Below are 18,949 nucleotides of genomic sequence, written 5' to 3' on the forward strand. Positions count from 1 at the left end.
TTATGTACTTATTGATTTCTGTATCATAGTTGTCATATATTTACACATACCGACGGTTGAGTTTATTTAAAAGATGGAGAAAATATCAGTTTCCGTAAAGGTTTCCCACCTGCCGACATGGGTGTGAGTGCGTATGCAGTGCCTCTCTGCTTTCTGACTGAAATATCACACATTTTCTCAGCTGCACGTTTTCTGTAGTGCTCCTCAAAGAAAGGTGTTACCAAGTTTTCTCGTAATGCTCCGACTTTAATCTCATGCATATCTTAAAATTGTAATTGGAGACAAAGCAAAGTACTTGGTGGCATTGCCATTCGTCCACACAAGTGTGTCGACGCGGGGGATTGGACCGTCTGTATGCTGCCTCAAAAACCCTGAAGCACCCTTCTCTCCCTGGCCTTGTGCTTTTCTCATGCTCATATCCAGTCACTTTGCCGCTGCTTCTGTTGCCACTCCTCAACTCAACACCCCAATGACTGTGTTACCTTACATTGTGCAGCACTTGTAGCAGCTCTGGCACAAACATGAACCGTGCTCCTCATGCTTCAAACCCCAAGACACCAGCACAGAGTCACAGACATTATCACAAAATGTTCCTTAGTATCGCCGAGCCTGCCGCACGCGGTGTCTGCAGCTATGTGAGCTTCTGGGAGGAGCCTTTATTTCAGATGTCTCTGTAGACGCATTCATCCAGGTATCCGTTATCCAAAACAACTGGACTGGATTTCACTCAAGAGGCCTCTTCAGTTTTGAAAGTTTGAGGTGAAACCCAGGAAGTTTAACTTTTTGTGAAAGGTGGGCAGTGCTCACTGTAACTCCTTTGTGCTTTAACACCCTGGAGCAGCCCAACAACTGTCATTATTTCAGATGTTGTATGACATGTTTTCAGTGCCAGCAGATGGGCACTGACTTGGCTCAACAATTGTGTGTTTCTCTTAAAAAAACAAACAAACAAAAAAAAATAGGCTTGACATTAAGTTGCTATGTGATAGTCCTCTTTTAAAGACACGTGACAACATTAGAGCTACATTGCAAATGCAGTATAGTAGCCTGGATTAGCCGCATTCAGCCCTGCCCACAATCTGAATTTGTATAAAGTATTTTATTTGATAATTGCATTTATCAATCAATATTTAGGCATCTCCTTGTTTACTTATTCAATCAGACGATAAACTAAATGATCATATTTTGCAGCATTTAGAATTTAAACTTAAACATAGTTTAGTTTATAGAGAGTCATAAGATCTTATCTTCTATATTTTCAAACCTATAAAGAAGCAAATTATCTTATTTAAAAAGCTACAAACTGAGTTTTTGTGGTATTTGATTAAAATAAGTAGTACCAATAAATGTATGTAAGTGTAATGTTACTGGTATGAGCGCAGCCCTGTTACATGAGCAACTTAATGCAACATTTGAGCCATGTTTACACATCGCGGGAGGAAAATCAAAACATCTCACAAAACTGGCTCCGATTTGAATCGCTGCACCTTTTAAGCTTAAGGGGTATAGAGCCTTTATGTGAGTGACACCTGTCGCTGGCATCGATCACTTTGCTCCACTGCCCTTTGTATAAATATTTGATGCAGTTATGTTAAGCATGAAAAAGAATGCATATATTGGGGGAAAATGTACCTTTGCTGTCGTGAAGCTCCCAGACTGTTCAGTCAGGCCTCAAAGCTCAAACGTTGATGTAAATTCTTTGCTCCTTTTTTTTTTTATTATTATTATTGTTGTTATTATTTGTTTGTTTTATTTTTCATGTTACGTGTGTGCCGTGCGGTTTTATTCTTCTCCAGTCAGAGTCGTGTGCTGCTGAAAATGCCCAAATCTATCAGTGAGGAACACTTTTCACTCCCTTGTCGTTCCCTGGGCGTTTGCAAAGCACCGTCGGTGTTGTTTTCCTTCGTCTGTGTCCAGTGTTGTGCCTTTTGACCTGTGTTGTGCACAGTTGTTGCCCCTCTTACCACAAGGTGCCTCTCGTACCTTAAAAAAAATCCAGTAGGCACCTGCCTGTGGTAAAAAAAAGTATAATGCAGTCTTTAGCTTGGTTTCTGTTGTTAGTGTTTTAGAGAGAGGCAAGCCAAACAAATACAATATCCCCCCGCCATCGTTTTATTATACACAACTGCAAAATGAAAATGACGAACCGCTGCTTTATCTGTGCCATTGCATTGAGCTAAATCCACCCACACTCCTCTACACTCCTGTCGATCCAAACTCGTGTCTGTCTGTGCTGTGAACACTTCTTGATTTACAGTGTAATGTGTTTACAGCACTTCCAAATGGGAGGGAAGCAGGGTCGATCAGTTGAAGCAAGTCTCCCCCTCCTCTGCTTTTATCTTAGTAAAACTCCAGCAGTGCACTTGTTATCAGAAATCAATTGAACTATGAACTACTACCGTTATTTTGGGTTTATCTTTTCCTTCGATTGCATGCTGAAGCCATCTTTACCGATCCCCATTTTTAAATGTGTTTGTGTAATCGACCTTTAAAGCACTTATACTGTACCTGTCACCTTTGTGAACACCGTTTGATATCTACCTTGGTTGCATGGTTCAGTGGTTCCCAACCCGCCAGAGAAAATGTTAATACTTTGATTTCAGATTCCTGTCGAGCGATTAGGCTTATCATTTCTCATAACTGCTTCTTTTAAGTGAGGCTCTGATGGTGAAGAATGATGTAAACAAGTATTAGCATACCAGAGTCAATAAGGTTAACAAGGTAAATAATGAGAACTGTTAAATATAGACATGTTAGCTTTTAGGGGGAGGAAAAAAAAAAGCACCACTTCATATATATAGCTGCTTAAGAACCCCTTAACTAGCCACTTAACTACAGACGGATAGATCAAAACAGGATTATTTGACTTTTGTACAGACATTCATGATCTCAAGTGGTTTTTTTTCCTGCTTTTGATCATCTGTGCTTTAATGCTAATTTGCAGATGCTGTGCAAACACGGCATCACTCTCTCTAGAACGTCAGTATTTCACCAGATGGTTTCACTTCTTCAGGATTTCAATGGAACAAATTGGAAAAAAGCGCCCCCTCCCCCCCCGAACTGGTCGTACATGGAAACTGTGTAACCCATGACGAAAGCTCCAGCAATCCAATTGCGCCTAAACGGTTGGGTACCACTGGCATAGCTAAACTTTTCTGTGTGAGTATTGTAATCTTTGACCATTTCTTTTTATTATTATTATTTTTATTTTTTTTCTAACAAACAAAAAACAAACTTTTATACATTGACCTGCACTAGCTAATCTACAAATAATGTGCAATGTTAACAAATCTGCAAAAAAGTGTATCTATATATATATATATATATGAATATACACACATATATATATGTGTATGTATATATATATATATATATATATATATATATATACATACATACATATATCTGTTGTTTAGGCACGTGAAAACATGAGAGCATGCATTGTTCTAGAGATTATGATGTTTTGTACTGGGTTTTGTCTGACCTCTGTGTTAGTGCAAAGTGTATGTGATGCATGGTGGGGGTGGGGGGGAGCAGAGGGAAGGCCTGGGTGTGTGGTTCGTAGGTTTCTTGTGGTCTTCAGTCGGTCTTCGGCCAAAACATCTTCTCTATTCCGCGTGTTCCGTTTCCTTGTTGTTTTTTGTATCCCTCACACGTCAGTATAAACTAAACAGCAGACAAACTATAGCTCGCTTTTGAAGACAAATTAACCGATCAGATATCAGACCCAATCCTCGTCCCCTTCCGTGCTTTATAGAGCGTTTACGTGACCCGCTGGACAAAACACACACGGAAAAAAACAAAAAAAGATTTTTGAATTCATGGGTCCGTTTTTTCCAGTAAACCTGTAAACACCTGCATGCTTTTGTGGGACATGCACACTTGTACACTCATTTAGATGTACTGAATAACGTCACATATTAACAATTACTTTGTGTTTGTTTATCAACAGTATTGATGTCAAATGTGAATATTGTCAATGGAGACTGTGGAGAAATGTTTGGAAGCTGACAGAAAACGTTTTGTCTGATTGTTTCACTTTTATTTATTTTGTATTTTTTGAATTTTGTCTACCAATGTTGTTTCTTTACATGTAACAATTTTAACAAAACCCAGTCTGGTTTTTAATCATAAAATGTGTCTGTGTTTAAAAACAAAAAAAAAAGAAAGAAAAGATGTTCATTGCTTATTTGTCCATTCTATTTATTGTGGATTTAAAATGAGGAAACATGATCAACAAAGTGAAGCTCTTCTATTCAATACACATATTGGTTTTGAAGACTTTAAAAGAGGTTTACAGTGGAGATGAAGCACTGAAGATTATGACTGTGGTTCAATTTATTTTTTATCTAAAGCAAGATTTAGCACAACAATCAAACTTGAGGTTCTAGATTTGCCTTAAAAAGTGTCTAATTTAAGTAGTTATTTGTTATGGAAGCCTGTTTTCTGCCACATGGAAAAAATATGTATACCTAAGTCATTATTATTAAGTCATAATTTTGCGATCATATTACATACTTATGAGATTCTACGTCATAATAAAGAGGTAGTATCTCATAAATATGACTTAGTATCTCCTAAATTTGAGATACCTTCTCATATTTATGACTTAGTATCTCATAATTATGGCACACTAATATATATTTTTGTTTTTCAAGTGAAAGTGGCTTCCACAATTTGGTAATTCAATGGTATAATGCGCATGTGTTGGGTTCATAAAATGGACGTTGATAAGGAGAGAAAGAGCCGACCGTAATATAAGAAGACAGTCCTTTTCTATTGAGTTTTACTCTGTGTTCTGATATGCACATATATATACATATATGTATATATATATACATATATGTATATATATATATATACATATATGTATATATATATACAAAGCTTTTTAACAAGCAGAGGGCGAAATACCTCAAACAACAGAACAAAGAGCATCCTGAGAACATCTGCCCCATCGAGCACACATCGGAGGAAAGGTATGAGCCCTGTTTCAAATCTCAGATCCAACCCAAATATTTAGAAGACAGACAGCATGCAAGATGTTAGAGTTAGTGATGGCAACGTCAGAAAGACAAATCATTTGGATTTGGACTTAAGGTAACTTTACCCTTTAGTCTGAGTTTCAAAATGAGACTGTAACCTTTTCCCCAGCTCCAAGTGGTTTGCCTCCTCTGGATCTAGGGCTTGATGCCAGTGATGCCTCTCACTCATGGCCAAGGGGCCACAATAAATGTGTCCAGCAGGGGGAGCTGGAGTAGTCAAAACGCAGAAAGTTGTGCTTACGAAAGACTGGGTGAGATGAACATTTTATTTATTTATTTTTAAAATTTTGTTGGTATAAAATGCATATCAATTAATGATGTACTTTAAATCAAGAAAACTTAGTTATGCTGAAGAAAAGAATGAATAAGAAAATGCTGCTTGGTCTGAATATTTCAATAATTGTTGATCTACTTGGATTTTCACTCACAACTACCTCTGGTGTTCACAGGGTATATCACATACTATAAATTATCAAGTGAGTGGTAGTTTTCTGAGCAAAAAACGACCTTGTTGATGCCAAAGGTTGGAGGAGAATTGTCAGACTGCTTCAGTTATTCAAATAACCACTATTCTGTGGTCACAAAAGGCATTTTGTAAAATATTACATCATGTCAATGGTCATCATTCAATATTCTCAGTGGACATGAGTCTGACTTTCACTGTCAAACTATACCTGAGATACAGTCAGGTGTATTAATGTTGAAACAACACAAACACCATTTAAAGCTGCACTGCATACTGATTATTACCATCAAATAAGTGTGTCCTGGAACTACGGTGGCTTTCACATAACAGAAAAGATGTTGCTCTTTTTCGTTCACCTCAAAACACGAAATTCATGCTATGGCTTTTTTTGTCTGTAGAAAGATGGTGGTGCAACATGGCATCCTCCATATAACAAGGCCTTGCCTAAAGTACATGTAAGGTTTTATAACATCCAGCCATTAAAACATACAGCAATAAAACAATAAAAGTTTAAAAACATCGGATATGGTGAACCCTGAATTAATCACTACATTATAATCATATACATACATGTATCGGATAAGGCAGAGAGGACAGAGACAAGAAGTCACAAAACACACTAAAAACATGGGTCACTAAAACAAATGTGCCATCCTAGCTAAGTTGAGTTATTAAAAGGCTGATATTTTTAATTTTTTTTTTATGTTTATATAAATGTATATACATGTATATAAATGTTACACCATGGATCTTTTAGGCTAAAGTGTTGTAAAGAGTTACTAAAAGCACACTGACATATAGACCATATTGAATCTCTCTGCTTTCTAAAGTGCGCCACTGAGAGTAAACATTGGCGCGGGTGGGAGGTGAGGAGATCAAATCAAAGTCCCACAGCCAGGCTTACTGGTGCCGGGGTGTACCTTATAAAATGGCCGGTGAATGTTGTCAGTCTCCTCCCACCGTAATCGGGCGGACGCTGGGACTTTGCGGTCAACAGAACAAACAGACCCCGGCTGCTGCTGCTGCTGCTCCCGCTGCCCCTCCTGAGGTTCTTCCTTCTCCGGCAGCCAGCGCGACCGCGCCTGCAGACCATTAAACCTCCATCAAACACGAAAGGGTGAGGATTGTTGATCTATTTTCTTCGTTTAAATGCAGTCGCTCACGGAGGAGGCTACACACTCAAGTCGCTTCCTCTTTGGTGCGTATGAGCGCTGAGGCAGTGATGTAGAGGCTCTTCATCCACCAGACTTGATGGAAACCAGAGATATTTTTGTTTTTCCTTTGTTGTTTTTTTAATCTTCTCTTAGCGGAATTACTTTGTGACATGTCTGGTCCCTAAACCCGTGTTTAGTGTTAGCTTAAGCTTTCTTTTACACAACGTAAACAAGACCGAAAATGTTGAGGAGTCGCCACGTGTGAGACGTTACTATAGGTAAAGGGGGGGGATAAGGGAGTATGTGTATTTAAAAAAATACTCATTCAAATGTACTGTCAAGATCTAAAGTTGGTATTTTCTGTTGTTATGTGTTGTTATTCTCATCCCTCGACGGGCTGTCTGCTCTGCTGTGTCCCACAGGACGCATCTGCTGCTCAGCATCACTTTCATTAATCTGTCCACACACACACACACACACCCTTTTCACGTTAGTAATAATTAAATAAATAAATAAATAAATATTAAGGCTGAGAACCATTCACCATTTGAATTAATGCCATTTAGGGACAATATGGGGAAATATCTAATTGTTCTAAAAATTTGATCTGAATCATTTCCAACATAAACAGGTTTATTTTTTTTTTACATTTACATATGAAATAGAGCAGTCAAATTGAAATAATTGTATTTGCAGCCTTTGTGACTATTGTTGCACGGTTTGAAATTGCCTATTTGATCTGAAATCATATCATTACTTGAATCCAGTTGCAGATTAATGGTGAGGGATGACATGATGCCACCTGTTGTGTGTCCAATACCGACCAATACTGTCAGTCTGATACAGTCATTTTAGTCATTTCAAAACCACGAACCATGAATTTGTTAACGACCCTATCTCAAGCTATTTCAAAGACATGATTCTCCACCTGTGTAATCCACCAAATATTCTTCTCCCATAAAGCAAAAATAAACAGCCCACAACGTGATTCAGCTAAAATTTTATTGCTGATGATTTTTTTTTCATTTTAATAGTCTTTTTTAATAGCACTTTTAAGACTTGAAATGGTATCACACCATGGAATACTGCGATATTTTATTTCCAACAGCCCTAATAAATTCAAGTCAATATTTACTGCTATGCTATGTTCAAGTTCTAGTTTATGTAGCTTATAATAATTATCCCCACAGTTCTTCAGGAGTAAAGGTGATCTACACTGCGTATACAAACGGTGGCCATGTGGATTGGCATCTAACCTCGGTGCAGCTTATTTTTACTGCATTAGGCTCCTGTTACAGGCCAGATTCAAAAACAGAACTGCTCTCAGGGACTTTGTTTGTTTTGTTGATTCTACTATCCAACCCCAGCAAGCAATTACGGGACTTGACTCGAGTCTGACTTAAGTCGCATATTTGAGGATTTGAAGCTTGTTTGACTAACTTTGATAAAAGCCTCGACTTGACTTGGACTTGAGACTCGACTCAGACTTGAGTAAAATGACCCGAAAGGATTTAATTTATGGAAGATTTACATTTTCTCAAAGTTACTGTTACAATTAATTATTTTTTTTTTAAAAAAAACACTGAAAACATTGGGCGTCTGCTTTTGCGGCCTTGCGTACAAATCTGGCAACCGAGTGACGCCAACACCACTACCTGAAATTCCATTTGACACTTCCATTTTAATCTATGTTTGCTACTTTAATCTAGCGCTAGTTAACATCTTGGTGGCTCAAAAGGTTGCCGTTTTTTTAGCCTAACATTTGAAATTAATTTCCATGGTTTAATGTAGGGCTAATGTCAGTATTGTTTACATTTTATAGTATTGTTTTACATTTTAGGCCCGTAGTTGTATTTAATTTTTATCTATGTTAATTATATATATATATATATATATATATATATATATATATATATATATATATATATATACTGTATATATACTGTATATGTGTATAATATTATATTATAAACAATTCAGGTTTGTGGGACCATGAAGCAGTCTTTTCGTTAATAAATGTGGAATATGTGGGAAATCATCTTCATATTCTACTATGTTCATACGACTTGACTTGACTTGCTCGATTCTTGCAAGAATGACTTTAGTCTTGCTTGAGACTGGAAGTCTAAGACTTGAGACTTGTGAATGCATGTGACTTGCATATGTGCGACTTACTCCCCTCTCTCTGGCTCATACTGCTGCGTTGTGGTTTTTCCGAGGCCTGAGCCACAATGTACTCGCACAGTTTGAGCAACAGGATGGGAGGAAGTAAGAGAGAAGCACTCTGGACAACCCCTTGGGAATACGCATCTTGTTTAACTGGAAATGCAAGTTTTTTGCATTTTCAGAATCACAGTAGATTCAATCAGATGATTGAACCCCCACTCCCTTCTCTGGCTTATGTCAAATGTTGCCTGGAAATACAGAAACAGGGCTCCTGACTGTTCTGACAAACCACTGTACTTAACAAGGTTAACTGTGTCCTTTTCCCTGCCGTAATATTACCACTGTGAAATTTACATTTTTAGTGCTGTACCTGCCGGACCGTTAAATGGCTGTGAACAGTAATCTACAGTCGACGCCCTGGAAACAGTCTGGCACATCACTTCCCTGTAGAATAGTGAACTGTCACATATCACTGGCTTCAGTAAAGCAGATGTTAATTACCGAGCCATGGAGCAGAGGCGCTACTCTTCTGTTTGCTGTGGTTACCTTTAGAACACACATTCTGTATTCTCTGTGTTGAGCTAACAGCTGCATATTAACTCCATCCAAACGGAATATGTTACGTCTTAATAACTAATAATACGGAAAGGTACAATTATTGAATATGACTGACATTATTCTCGACAGTCTGATGACATGCTGAGGTAAATTCTGCATTCAAATATTATTAAAAGATTATTGTAAGAGGATTTTTTTGTTCACAGTTCACTACAAAAATAATTTATTGTGGCCCTGCAGTGAAAAGTCCTTTGTCAGATAAACATGCTGAGCCAAAGTTGAGCTTAATATTATTCCCACACATTGGTGTGCAGTGCTGTGCCGGTGGTTATTTTCTCAGGAAAAGAACCCCGGTAGATGTTTCTCTGCTCAGTGGTTGGCACAACTGGATATGATGAAACCTGTCTTTGGGGAAATTCAGCTTTGCACATAGGGCTTTTCATTCAAGGGTTTTCTCACACCCACCTGTTAGTCTGATGCTGGTCATCGTTTCTCTGAATACAGACAAACACTTCCCTTTTCTCGAAAAGTTTCCCATAGAATGGCATTCATGTATTTACTGATTGTAAATTCTTGACTTTATGATCTTCCGGCCCTAGGCTCATTGTGATATTATAGCATCTATCAAAGTCCTGGACCACTAACCTGACAATTACAGTTTATTATATTACAATTGCTCTCCAGAGTCACCACTCTTGCTGCTCTGCACGGTCTTACGTATTTCGCTCTGTCATCGTAGGTTTCGCAAAACGGCCGTGGGAGTCACAGTGACATGGACAGCCACAGAAGTCACACACCCTGCAGAACTAACACTGGAGTCTTGCCTGAAGTGCCAAGCAGAAAATGACTCAGGGAAATGGAATCAAAGGGACGAGCGATTGTTGGCTCCACTCCGAGGACAGCAGCGGTTGTGAGCAGGCCAAAGGTATGGAGTGTGACAACGTTTATGAGGCCCGCGACTGTGAACCCAAAAGTGGGGGACCGGGGGAAGAAGAACCCAGAGACTCTGAGGCTGTAAGGGGGCCCGTCACAGCTCCAGATGGCGGCTGGGGCTGGGTGGTGCTGGTTGCCACCACCTTGGTCCTGGCTTTGACCCTGGCCTTCCCTTCATGTGTGGGGATCTTTTACACGGACTTGCAGAATGATTTCCACGCCTCCAACAGCGCAACCTCCTGGGTGCCCTCCATCATGACATCCGTGCTTCATGTAGGAGGTACAGCAGTTTATTTAGTTTGTCCTTTTCACATTCTAGCAATGTTTGCTTTGATATGTTAATGATTAACATGTGTAATTAATTTGATGTGGCAGGGCTTGGTTGACTTGGTTCCACATTATTTGAGGGCGATGCAAAGGTTTACTCTGAGTCGAATCAATATCACAGTTTATCCACCGAATGTTTGTTTATGTATTTGAGCTTCAAGTAGGATTCAAGCACTAAAGAATAAAAAGGAATAATCATAAAAATACAAAATGACAGTTAAGGACGTCATATAGTACATGTTCAGCATCATAGATTATTATTGCACAAAGTGTAAACAGTGTATTGCACACCAGCACTGAATATATGTTCAGTGAGAGGTTACGTCAGGTTGTAGGAGAGATAACATAGTTCAAGTGTGGTAGTCATGGTTCCTGGGTAGTTTTGTTTGTCTAGTGTACAGGTTGATCTGAAACACGTCTGACGGGAGGAACTTCACTGAGCTGTGTCCAGAATGAATGATGAGGTCCTTGATAATGATTTTAGTCCTTTTCTTTTCACTCAGTGAGTCTTGTGAGGAACAAGCTCAGTCTTGTAGAGAATGTTCTGTTTTTCACCAGCAACCATGGTAGTGTTGATGTGCACCTAGTCCTGTTAGTGGTCTTTATTGACTGAACAAAAACCTTGAAGTTCAGGTTTCACTCATGTGCTTTATTGCTGTACCCTGCTGGAGAGCTGTCGATTGGTTGTATTACAGTGAAACGTGGGGATAATATGAAACCTAAGAGTGGGAATTTGGTTTCATTTGAAAATGATTATTCCATGAAAAGCTACGACCTGCTCATTGCCTCAGAGTGGCAAATAAATATAACTGAAGACTTTAAAAGCCACAATATCCAATTTCCTAAAGTGTAACTAAACCCATTAACCACTTTTTTTCAGGTGAAAACCAGTGTATATGGGTATCTTTGTCCAGGTGCAAATCTTCACAGTTTAGTTTCCTGACAGCCCGTGTGTGACTGTCACACGGAAATAACACAATTGTAGACTTTTTTTTAATTGCATCTTAGTGAGTGACTGAACACCGAAGGTCAAGGTCCTATAATATTTGTATCGATTATTAAACGCTAGTTACTGATATGATGTATAAATGAAAGTTAAGTTGAGAGAATAGAACAACAAAACCTTGTGGAGTGATTAGGAATGTCCCATAAAAATATAAATACATTTTTTAAAATAAATTTCTCTACTGTCCTGTCACGGAGCCTTATGAGTGCACGCTCAGTGTAGTTAGTGATGTCAGCATGAGAATTATGTAACCTGCATGAGATCTAGATTATTAGTGTGCGCCATACAAGGGCATATGTCCTTCCTCCTCTTAGCACCACATCCCACTTGCAGCCCTCAGGTGACAACAGTGCCCCCGGTTTTTTTGCACGTAAAACACACTTTAAATCCTCTCCATCCAAATCTACAAATCTAACCTCTCTGGTTAATTGAATTCCTGGAGGCATCATGTTTATGAGTTCTTCCTCTCGCGGTCATGACCTTCGTATCTCGGGAATGCTTAGCAGGCTTGTCTTCAAATTTGGCTCAGACATTTGTGCAGACTTGAAGATGAACCGATTACGTTTTGGTGATCATAGGTGACATGTCAAGGTTCCTGCTACCTTTTTTTTATTTTGAATTTGATTTATCAGGAATGCAAGGAGGGGATTTCATTTTATCTTCAGCACAAATTTTCATTTGGACTCACACAGGTGACTCAATTTTAATTTTATAGATTTATATATGGCCAGGCTCCATATTTATACTCGTGTTTTTGCTGTAGCCCTGCACCTCAACCATAAAACATAGTTTTTATAGATTGATAGACAGGAACCTCCTTATCTTTGTGTGTATAAGATCAAGATTGTGGTGAATAAACGGTGACTTGCATTTATTCATTGATACAGAGTTTCTCTCATGTCTGTTACATAAAAGTGACTGAGCTGTTTGCTCAAATATGGGTCAAATGTGTCTCACTGCTTTCAGCCTAAGCTGCATTTTAAAAAAAGAGGCTTTAGATCTTAGAGCACTCTGACATCTGTGTCTTTGCCTCTGACTCATTAAGTATATTTATTAACCACGCCACTCACTACCTTGCGGCCTTGTTGCATGACAACAAAGGCACCAGATTGTTCTGACCTGACGACTCTCCTGTAGTAACCTTTAACCAACATGCACTATTGCCACCACTACAGCACTATGCTTAACATGTATATCCTGTGCACTCGTGGATCTGTCATCGTGAGAGAACCAGTCATGCTTTCAGTAGGCTCATTCAACCAGTACGGATTATGGCTAAGCACAAGTAATGTGAAACTGTATGCTGTAGGATTAGAAAAAGAACCCAGTCTCTCTTTTTTTCTTTTTTTTTCTTTTTTTTTACCCTGTCTGCACGAAACTAAGAGAATTATGTCTTATCCACAGGTCCCTTTTGTAGCGTGTTGGTGGAGAAAATTGGCTGCCGAGGCACGGTCATGTTGGGCGGAGTCCTGAGTGGGCTTGGAATGGCTGCCAGCTCATTTACCCAGTCCATCACCCAGCTATACATCACAGCTGGGGTTATTACAGGTCAGCAAACACGTCAAACACATGATTATACCTGACAACAGCTGACTATGTTAACACACTGCAGTAAACAGCCGATGCACTTAGAGAGCAGCTGGCCAACATCTCCAAACATCGAGCAACTAAAGAGTCAGATATTTACCTCAGGTTCTATTGTAAAAACAATAGAAATATTGTTTGACATAAATGATTAAAATAATGATAAAAAAGTTCAATTGATGTGTCATTTCCTGCCCCAAGTGGCCAAAAACTTCTAATGCAACTTTATTAAAATGCTTAAATTATTCCAGTTTGAAAGGTTATCTATGATGAAGTCACATTCACTTTCTAGAGGATGGTCTGAAATTTGGGAATTGTAATGTGACGTTATCACAATATAAAATCCAACAGTCCAAGTAACACAAGCTGATTTTGAGTGACACAGAAGATGTTTGGTACCCACTCATACTCCCTACATCTTCTTGTATCTTCCACAGGACTCGGTTTCTGCTTCAGCTTCCAGCCAGCTGTGACAATCCTTGGACACTACTTTGTACGCCGTCGCACATTTGCTAATGCCATGTCCTCCACGGGCACAGCCCTGGGACTGTGCACTCTGCCTATCCTTGGTAACTACCTCCACACAGAACTGGGCTGGAGAGGAAGCTTCCTTGTTCTGGGGGCCGTGCTGCTCAACTGTTGTGTTTTCGGCGCAGTCATGAGGCCGCTCCAGCCCCGCAAGCACAGAGGCAAGCCCCTGATGAACCATGATCCCCATCCATCAGAGAAGGAAAAAGCCAGCAAGGAAAAAGGCTGTATGAGGATAGTATTTAACTACCTGCGAGCCTCCCTGAGCAAACACATGGCCTTTGACCAGTTGTGCAACAACCGACGTTACTGTATGTATTCCATAGGCATCACCTGGATGATGCTTGGGTTTGTGGTGCCGTTGATTTATCTGGTTCCCTACGCCACCGCAAACGACATGGAGCAGGACCGGGCCGCACTGCTGCTTTCCATCCTGGGAATCGTCAATATTGTGGTTCGACCTCCAGTTGGGGTCATTTTCAACATGCCCTGGTTCAAGGGGCGACACATTTACATATTTGCCTCAGCTTTGCTGGTCAACGGGCTCAGCAACGGTATCTGCTGCATTGGGCCAAGTTTCCCAGTGCTGTTGGCTTATGTGATAACCTACGGCCTGTCCATGAGCTTGGTGGGCTCCCTGATGTTTACCGTCCTCATGGATGTAGTGGACATGAGCCGCTTCCCCTCATCCCTCGGCCTACTTGCTGTCATGGAGAGCGTCACGCTGCTCATTGGGCCTCCTCTGGCAGGTAATGTAAAGCAAGCACAGAGAGTAACAGATCAAAAGGAAAGACAAGGTGCACCAGTGTGATTTTGTAGGCTGCAGGCAGTTTAAAGTATTCAGGAACTCCAAAAATAGACGTGCTCTTCCTGGAGGAGTCTGAGGCCCTGTTAAAATAGAGAAAGTGAATCTGAGAGCTACTGCAAATAGTCAATTAATGGATTACTAGTTTTCTGGTGTTTCAGCCTCTAAAATATTTTTGTTTTGGGGGTTTTTGCTCCCTATAACAAAGAAATTATTAAAAGACATTTGAGAACATCATCATTTACAGGTTTGGGAAACATTGTACAAAAATAAAGCCAAAATAAATGGATGTAGGCACTAATCTACATCCATCAGTCGGTCACTCCATGTTTATCACATCAAAACATTCCAAACAACTTGAAGAAAAACAAAAAAAACATCTTTAGGAAATTAGTTTGATGTGTTTTTTTGTGCACATGCCCCATCTGCTGTTGTGAAGGGCAGAGTTTATGTCATGACTTTTTACCTAAAAAGTTCAAGATGTTTCGGTTTCATTTTTGCTGAAAGGACGTTGGCTGCAAGTCCAGCAGTAAAAAATGTTGTTCTTCTACCTCTGATAAATATAAATGTGTAAAGTCAAACTGTACGTGTCAGTACTGGACAATCAGGAACAGCTACACGACTACTAACACAGAACACGAATCAGAAATGCCCAACACACTGAAGTTGATTCGAGTGCACCGTTAACTAGAAAGCACCAGTGCGTGTGTGTAATGGGATAGACCCGTGTCCTGCGGGTGAGTTGTCACTTGTTTCGAGCGTACACATTTCTTCCCGTGTGTCATTTGAGCAGGAGAAATACAGGAATAGAAGCTGTGCCTCCTCCCCGCTCAAGGCTGCTGCTGTTAATAACATTCAGTTTTGGCTGGTACAGAGATGACAAAAAGCTGCCTCCACCTCACATGACAGGACCCCCTGTTTTATTAGACTGCTCATACAATCTAGCACTACTTATTTATTTATTTAATTATTTAAGTGGTCATCATCTTTGTCATTGACAAATTGACAAAAGTTGATGTCAAAGTCACTTCCTGCTAAGAAAATAAAAGCCCTACACTGCTCTTTACTGTGTTTCTGTCAACTTTTAAGAGTAAAAGATCTGGGAAAAAAATCAAATTACGCAATGAATTAAACAAACAGCAGCATCATAGTGATTCAAAGTTAATTCTTCATTTCATCAAGTGGGAAAAAATGGGTGAAACCACCCTTTAACTTATACTCATGTGAAATTGTCACAGAAGAGAAATAAACATTTCGGTTTATTTGAATCATTTTCACTTTAAAATGACCTGGTTCTCACAAAACAAGTTGTGGCTGAGTGTATTTAGTTTCTGCTTTTCTGTCTTGTCTGTCTATCTAGTCTGCTGACGCCGCATAAATGTCACACAACTTCTTGTTGAGGTCTTGACATTGGCGGTGTCAGGAAATGCTGACACCATCTTTTTTTTTTTCCTGACAGGGATCCTGATTGACTACACTGGCCAGTACTACCACGTATTCTTTGTCTGCAGTGTTGTTGTGGCCTCAGCCGCCGTGTTCCTCATGGTGTCATTTTACTGGCTGGACAAGCAGGAGAGGAGAAACGTGCCTCAGCAGAGTCAGTCGTCCCCTCTGCCTAACCCGGCCCCACCTGCTGTCGACATAGCTCCGGGCTGCCAGTACAGCAGTGTGCCCACAGAGGGAGACAAAGACAAGGTGTCGACCAAGGGGGCAGAAAACAACACCAGTGTCTGAAGCTGCTCACACAGTGTAATCTTGCCTGGTGCACCAGATGGTGCAAAGTTTACATTTCAGTGGTTGAAAGGCTTTGCACACCAGACCTGGTCTCAATTTTTCCCTGTGAGATAAACATCTGCCATCTGGTCTGCCATAAAAGTTAGGGGGGAAAAAATATATATAGTTCTATGAATAATTAACACAATATGATCTCTCAGAATCAGCAGATGTGCACTTGCAACCACAAAGTGATTATACTGTTAATTGTAAAAATGCTGCTGATCGTATCCATAGGATCACGCCTTCATACGTCATATGAGATATCTCATTTTATGCGATCCTAGGGGAAATCTTACCAAAAAAAAGCATTTCAGATGTGTACTGTTGAACACTGGTATAGTCAGCTTAACCATCAGTGTTTTAATCACTTAATTACCATCAGTGCTTGAAGTGGTAAAAAAAACAAGTGCTGGTACTCCGCTTATCCAGATACATGTCTGTAAGTATTACTTCGTCATTTAACAATAAATGAGGAAAATCTTCAGTAAATAAAAGACACCGTAAGATGTAAGTAATGTTCACAACATCTATTTATTTAAATATTCAGTCTTTATTAAAATAAATAACTTACTGCATGTTTCACATTTTTGCCAGCTCGTTAAGATTATCCTTTAAACTTTATAGTCGGTGAATAAAACTAAGCATTAATGAAAATCTTTTAAACGCTTTTAATAGATATTGTTCTTCTTCTGCCTTTAGGGGTCGCACACAGCAGATAATCTGCCTCATACATATAAAAAATAAAAACTCAAGACACTAGACTCATGCGAGAAAGGGTACATTTACATTTAAGCATTTAGCAGACACTTTCACGCTTGGAAAGAACTCCACAAGATAGGAACAGTAGACTGATAGAGGGTGAGAGTGCCGAGGTGGATCCAAGTGCAGAAGGAGATAGGGGAGGGGCTAGGACAGAAGATGCTCTTGGAAGAGCTGGGTTTTCAAGACCTTCTTGAAGATAGACAGGGACACCCCTGTTCAGGTAGTGCTCGGTAGGTCATTCCACCAGCATGGAACAACACATGAAATAATAATAATAATAACTTTGATTTATAAAGCGCCTTTCGCGAAACCCAAGGCCGCTGTACAGTTGAAAACAGAAGACAGATCCAAAACACTAACAAACAAACAATCATGTGGCAATCATGTGTTGCTTTAACAGTGATATACATGACTCCAGAGTTGGTGCCTGGGGAATAGTCAGAGGGAGTGAGTTCCAGAGGGTTGGAGCAGCGACACTGAAAGCCCTGTTGCCAAAGCGGAGAGGAGACTGAGGTCAGCAGACCGCAGATGACAATCCTTTGATGAACAGAGTAGTCGAGTAGTAACATAAGCATTTAAGTAGGTTGGAGCAGACCCATGAAGCACTTAATGAATTATGAATTGAACAGATAAAGTAAGATAAAGTAAATAAAATGTATTTGAAATAGTAAAATGACTGCATACTGGACAGTACTGGCCCACTTCAAGCGCTGGTCGTGATCAAATAACAACTTAGCTGTAAATGGGCGACATCAAGGTGGTAGAATACAAAGTAATTATCAAGGAAATAGTTGTTATTTGTTATATTTTTCTTATTGTCAAAAAGTAATCCTGCATCATCATCAGGCCGCAGGAATATTACTGTACTGGGAAAAATACACGTCGTAGACCATGATGCTCATGATGCTCTGAGTTGTTTCTCTCTGAAATATCCTGGTGTATGAGGAGTCGTATTATACACAATAGAAGGATGTACTTTAGAAGAGGATATTGTTGTTTGTTTATTTTAATTTTCTTTCATTCTCTAAATGTCATCCAGTTGCTACTGATTTAATTACATGTCTTTATATTTCGAAGGTGTCGATTTCCGATGTGCCTCACTGAAGTGAAGGCGTCGATGTTGAGTTTAAAACTTTGAGGTTGCATTGAAAAACAAGGTTGTTCACTGTTGCATGTAGAACATATCTTATCTACTGTAATAGTCAGCATATTAATTATGTTTCTGCTTCCATGTGCTCTTTATTCCTTTACGGAACAGTGCCTTTTTTATATATGTATATATATATATATATATATATATATATATACATATATATATGTATATGTATATATATATATGTACAAATTCTCAAAGATCATTAACATCCACAGGGTAATATCAGACCCTTTCAGGAACACACATTTCATCACAAGAGCGCTCTGAGGAAACTTACACATTTATTGACGCTGTAAGTGAGTTTACCTGCAGGTCCATTCAGAGTTTATGTGACAGACTTGTCCTTCAAAGAGTGAACACTTGGACTATCACAGCAACAGAAGACATTTGAACAAAGCTATTTTATTCCAGATGTGACTGACAATGATTATACTGTACATTTCAGGTATAAGTAAAAAAAAAAAAAAAAATGTAACCAGATGCTCCTCTACAATGATAGAATATATGAGTTGTTTTTTAGAGCTCGTCTTGCTTTGGGCCAAATTATACCTTTTATTATAAATTCTTTATTTATGCAAAACATAATGATTATAAGGAAAATAAATGTTTGATTATCAGTCATTTCTTTATTGTTATTTTGTGCTTTATCGTGTGTATCGGATGAAGCCAGTTTTGTGCATACA

At 39.3% G+C, this 18,949-nt stretch overlaps 1 protein-coding gene across 1 annotated transcript; it reads left to right on the forward strand.

Moving 5' to 3' along the window:
* Positions 1-6,477: 6,477 nt before the first annotated feature.
* On the forward strand, positions 6,478-18,901 carry slc16a5a (solute carrier family 16 member 5a). Its single transcript, XM_058621615.1, has 5 exons — positions 6,478-6,628; positions 10,129-10,602; positions 13,060-13,203; positions 13,677-14,516; positions 16,032-18,901. Exons 2-5 carry the CDS (start codon positions 10,233-10,235, stop codon positions 16,304-16,306), a joined length of 1,629 nt encoding a protein of 542 aa, XP_058477598.1. The 5' UTR covers positions 6,478-6,628; positions 10,129-10,232; the 3' UTR covers positions 16,307-18,901.
* Positions 18,902-18,949: the final 48 nt, after the last annotated feature.

Source organism: Solea solea, chromosome 21 (genome assembly GCF_958295425.1).
Source record: "Solea solea chromosome 21, fSolSol10.1, whole genome shotgun sequence".
NCBI classification, from domain to species: Eukaryota; Metazoa; Chordata; class Actinopteri; order Pleuronectiformes; family Soleidae; genus Solea; species Solea solea.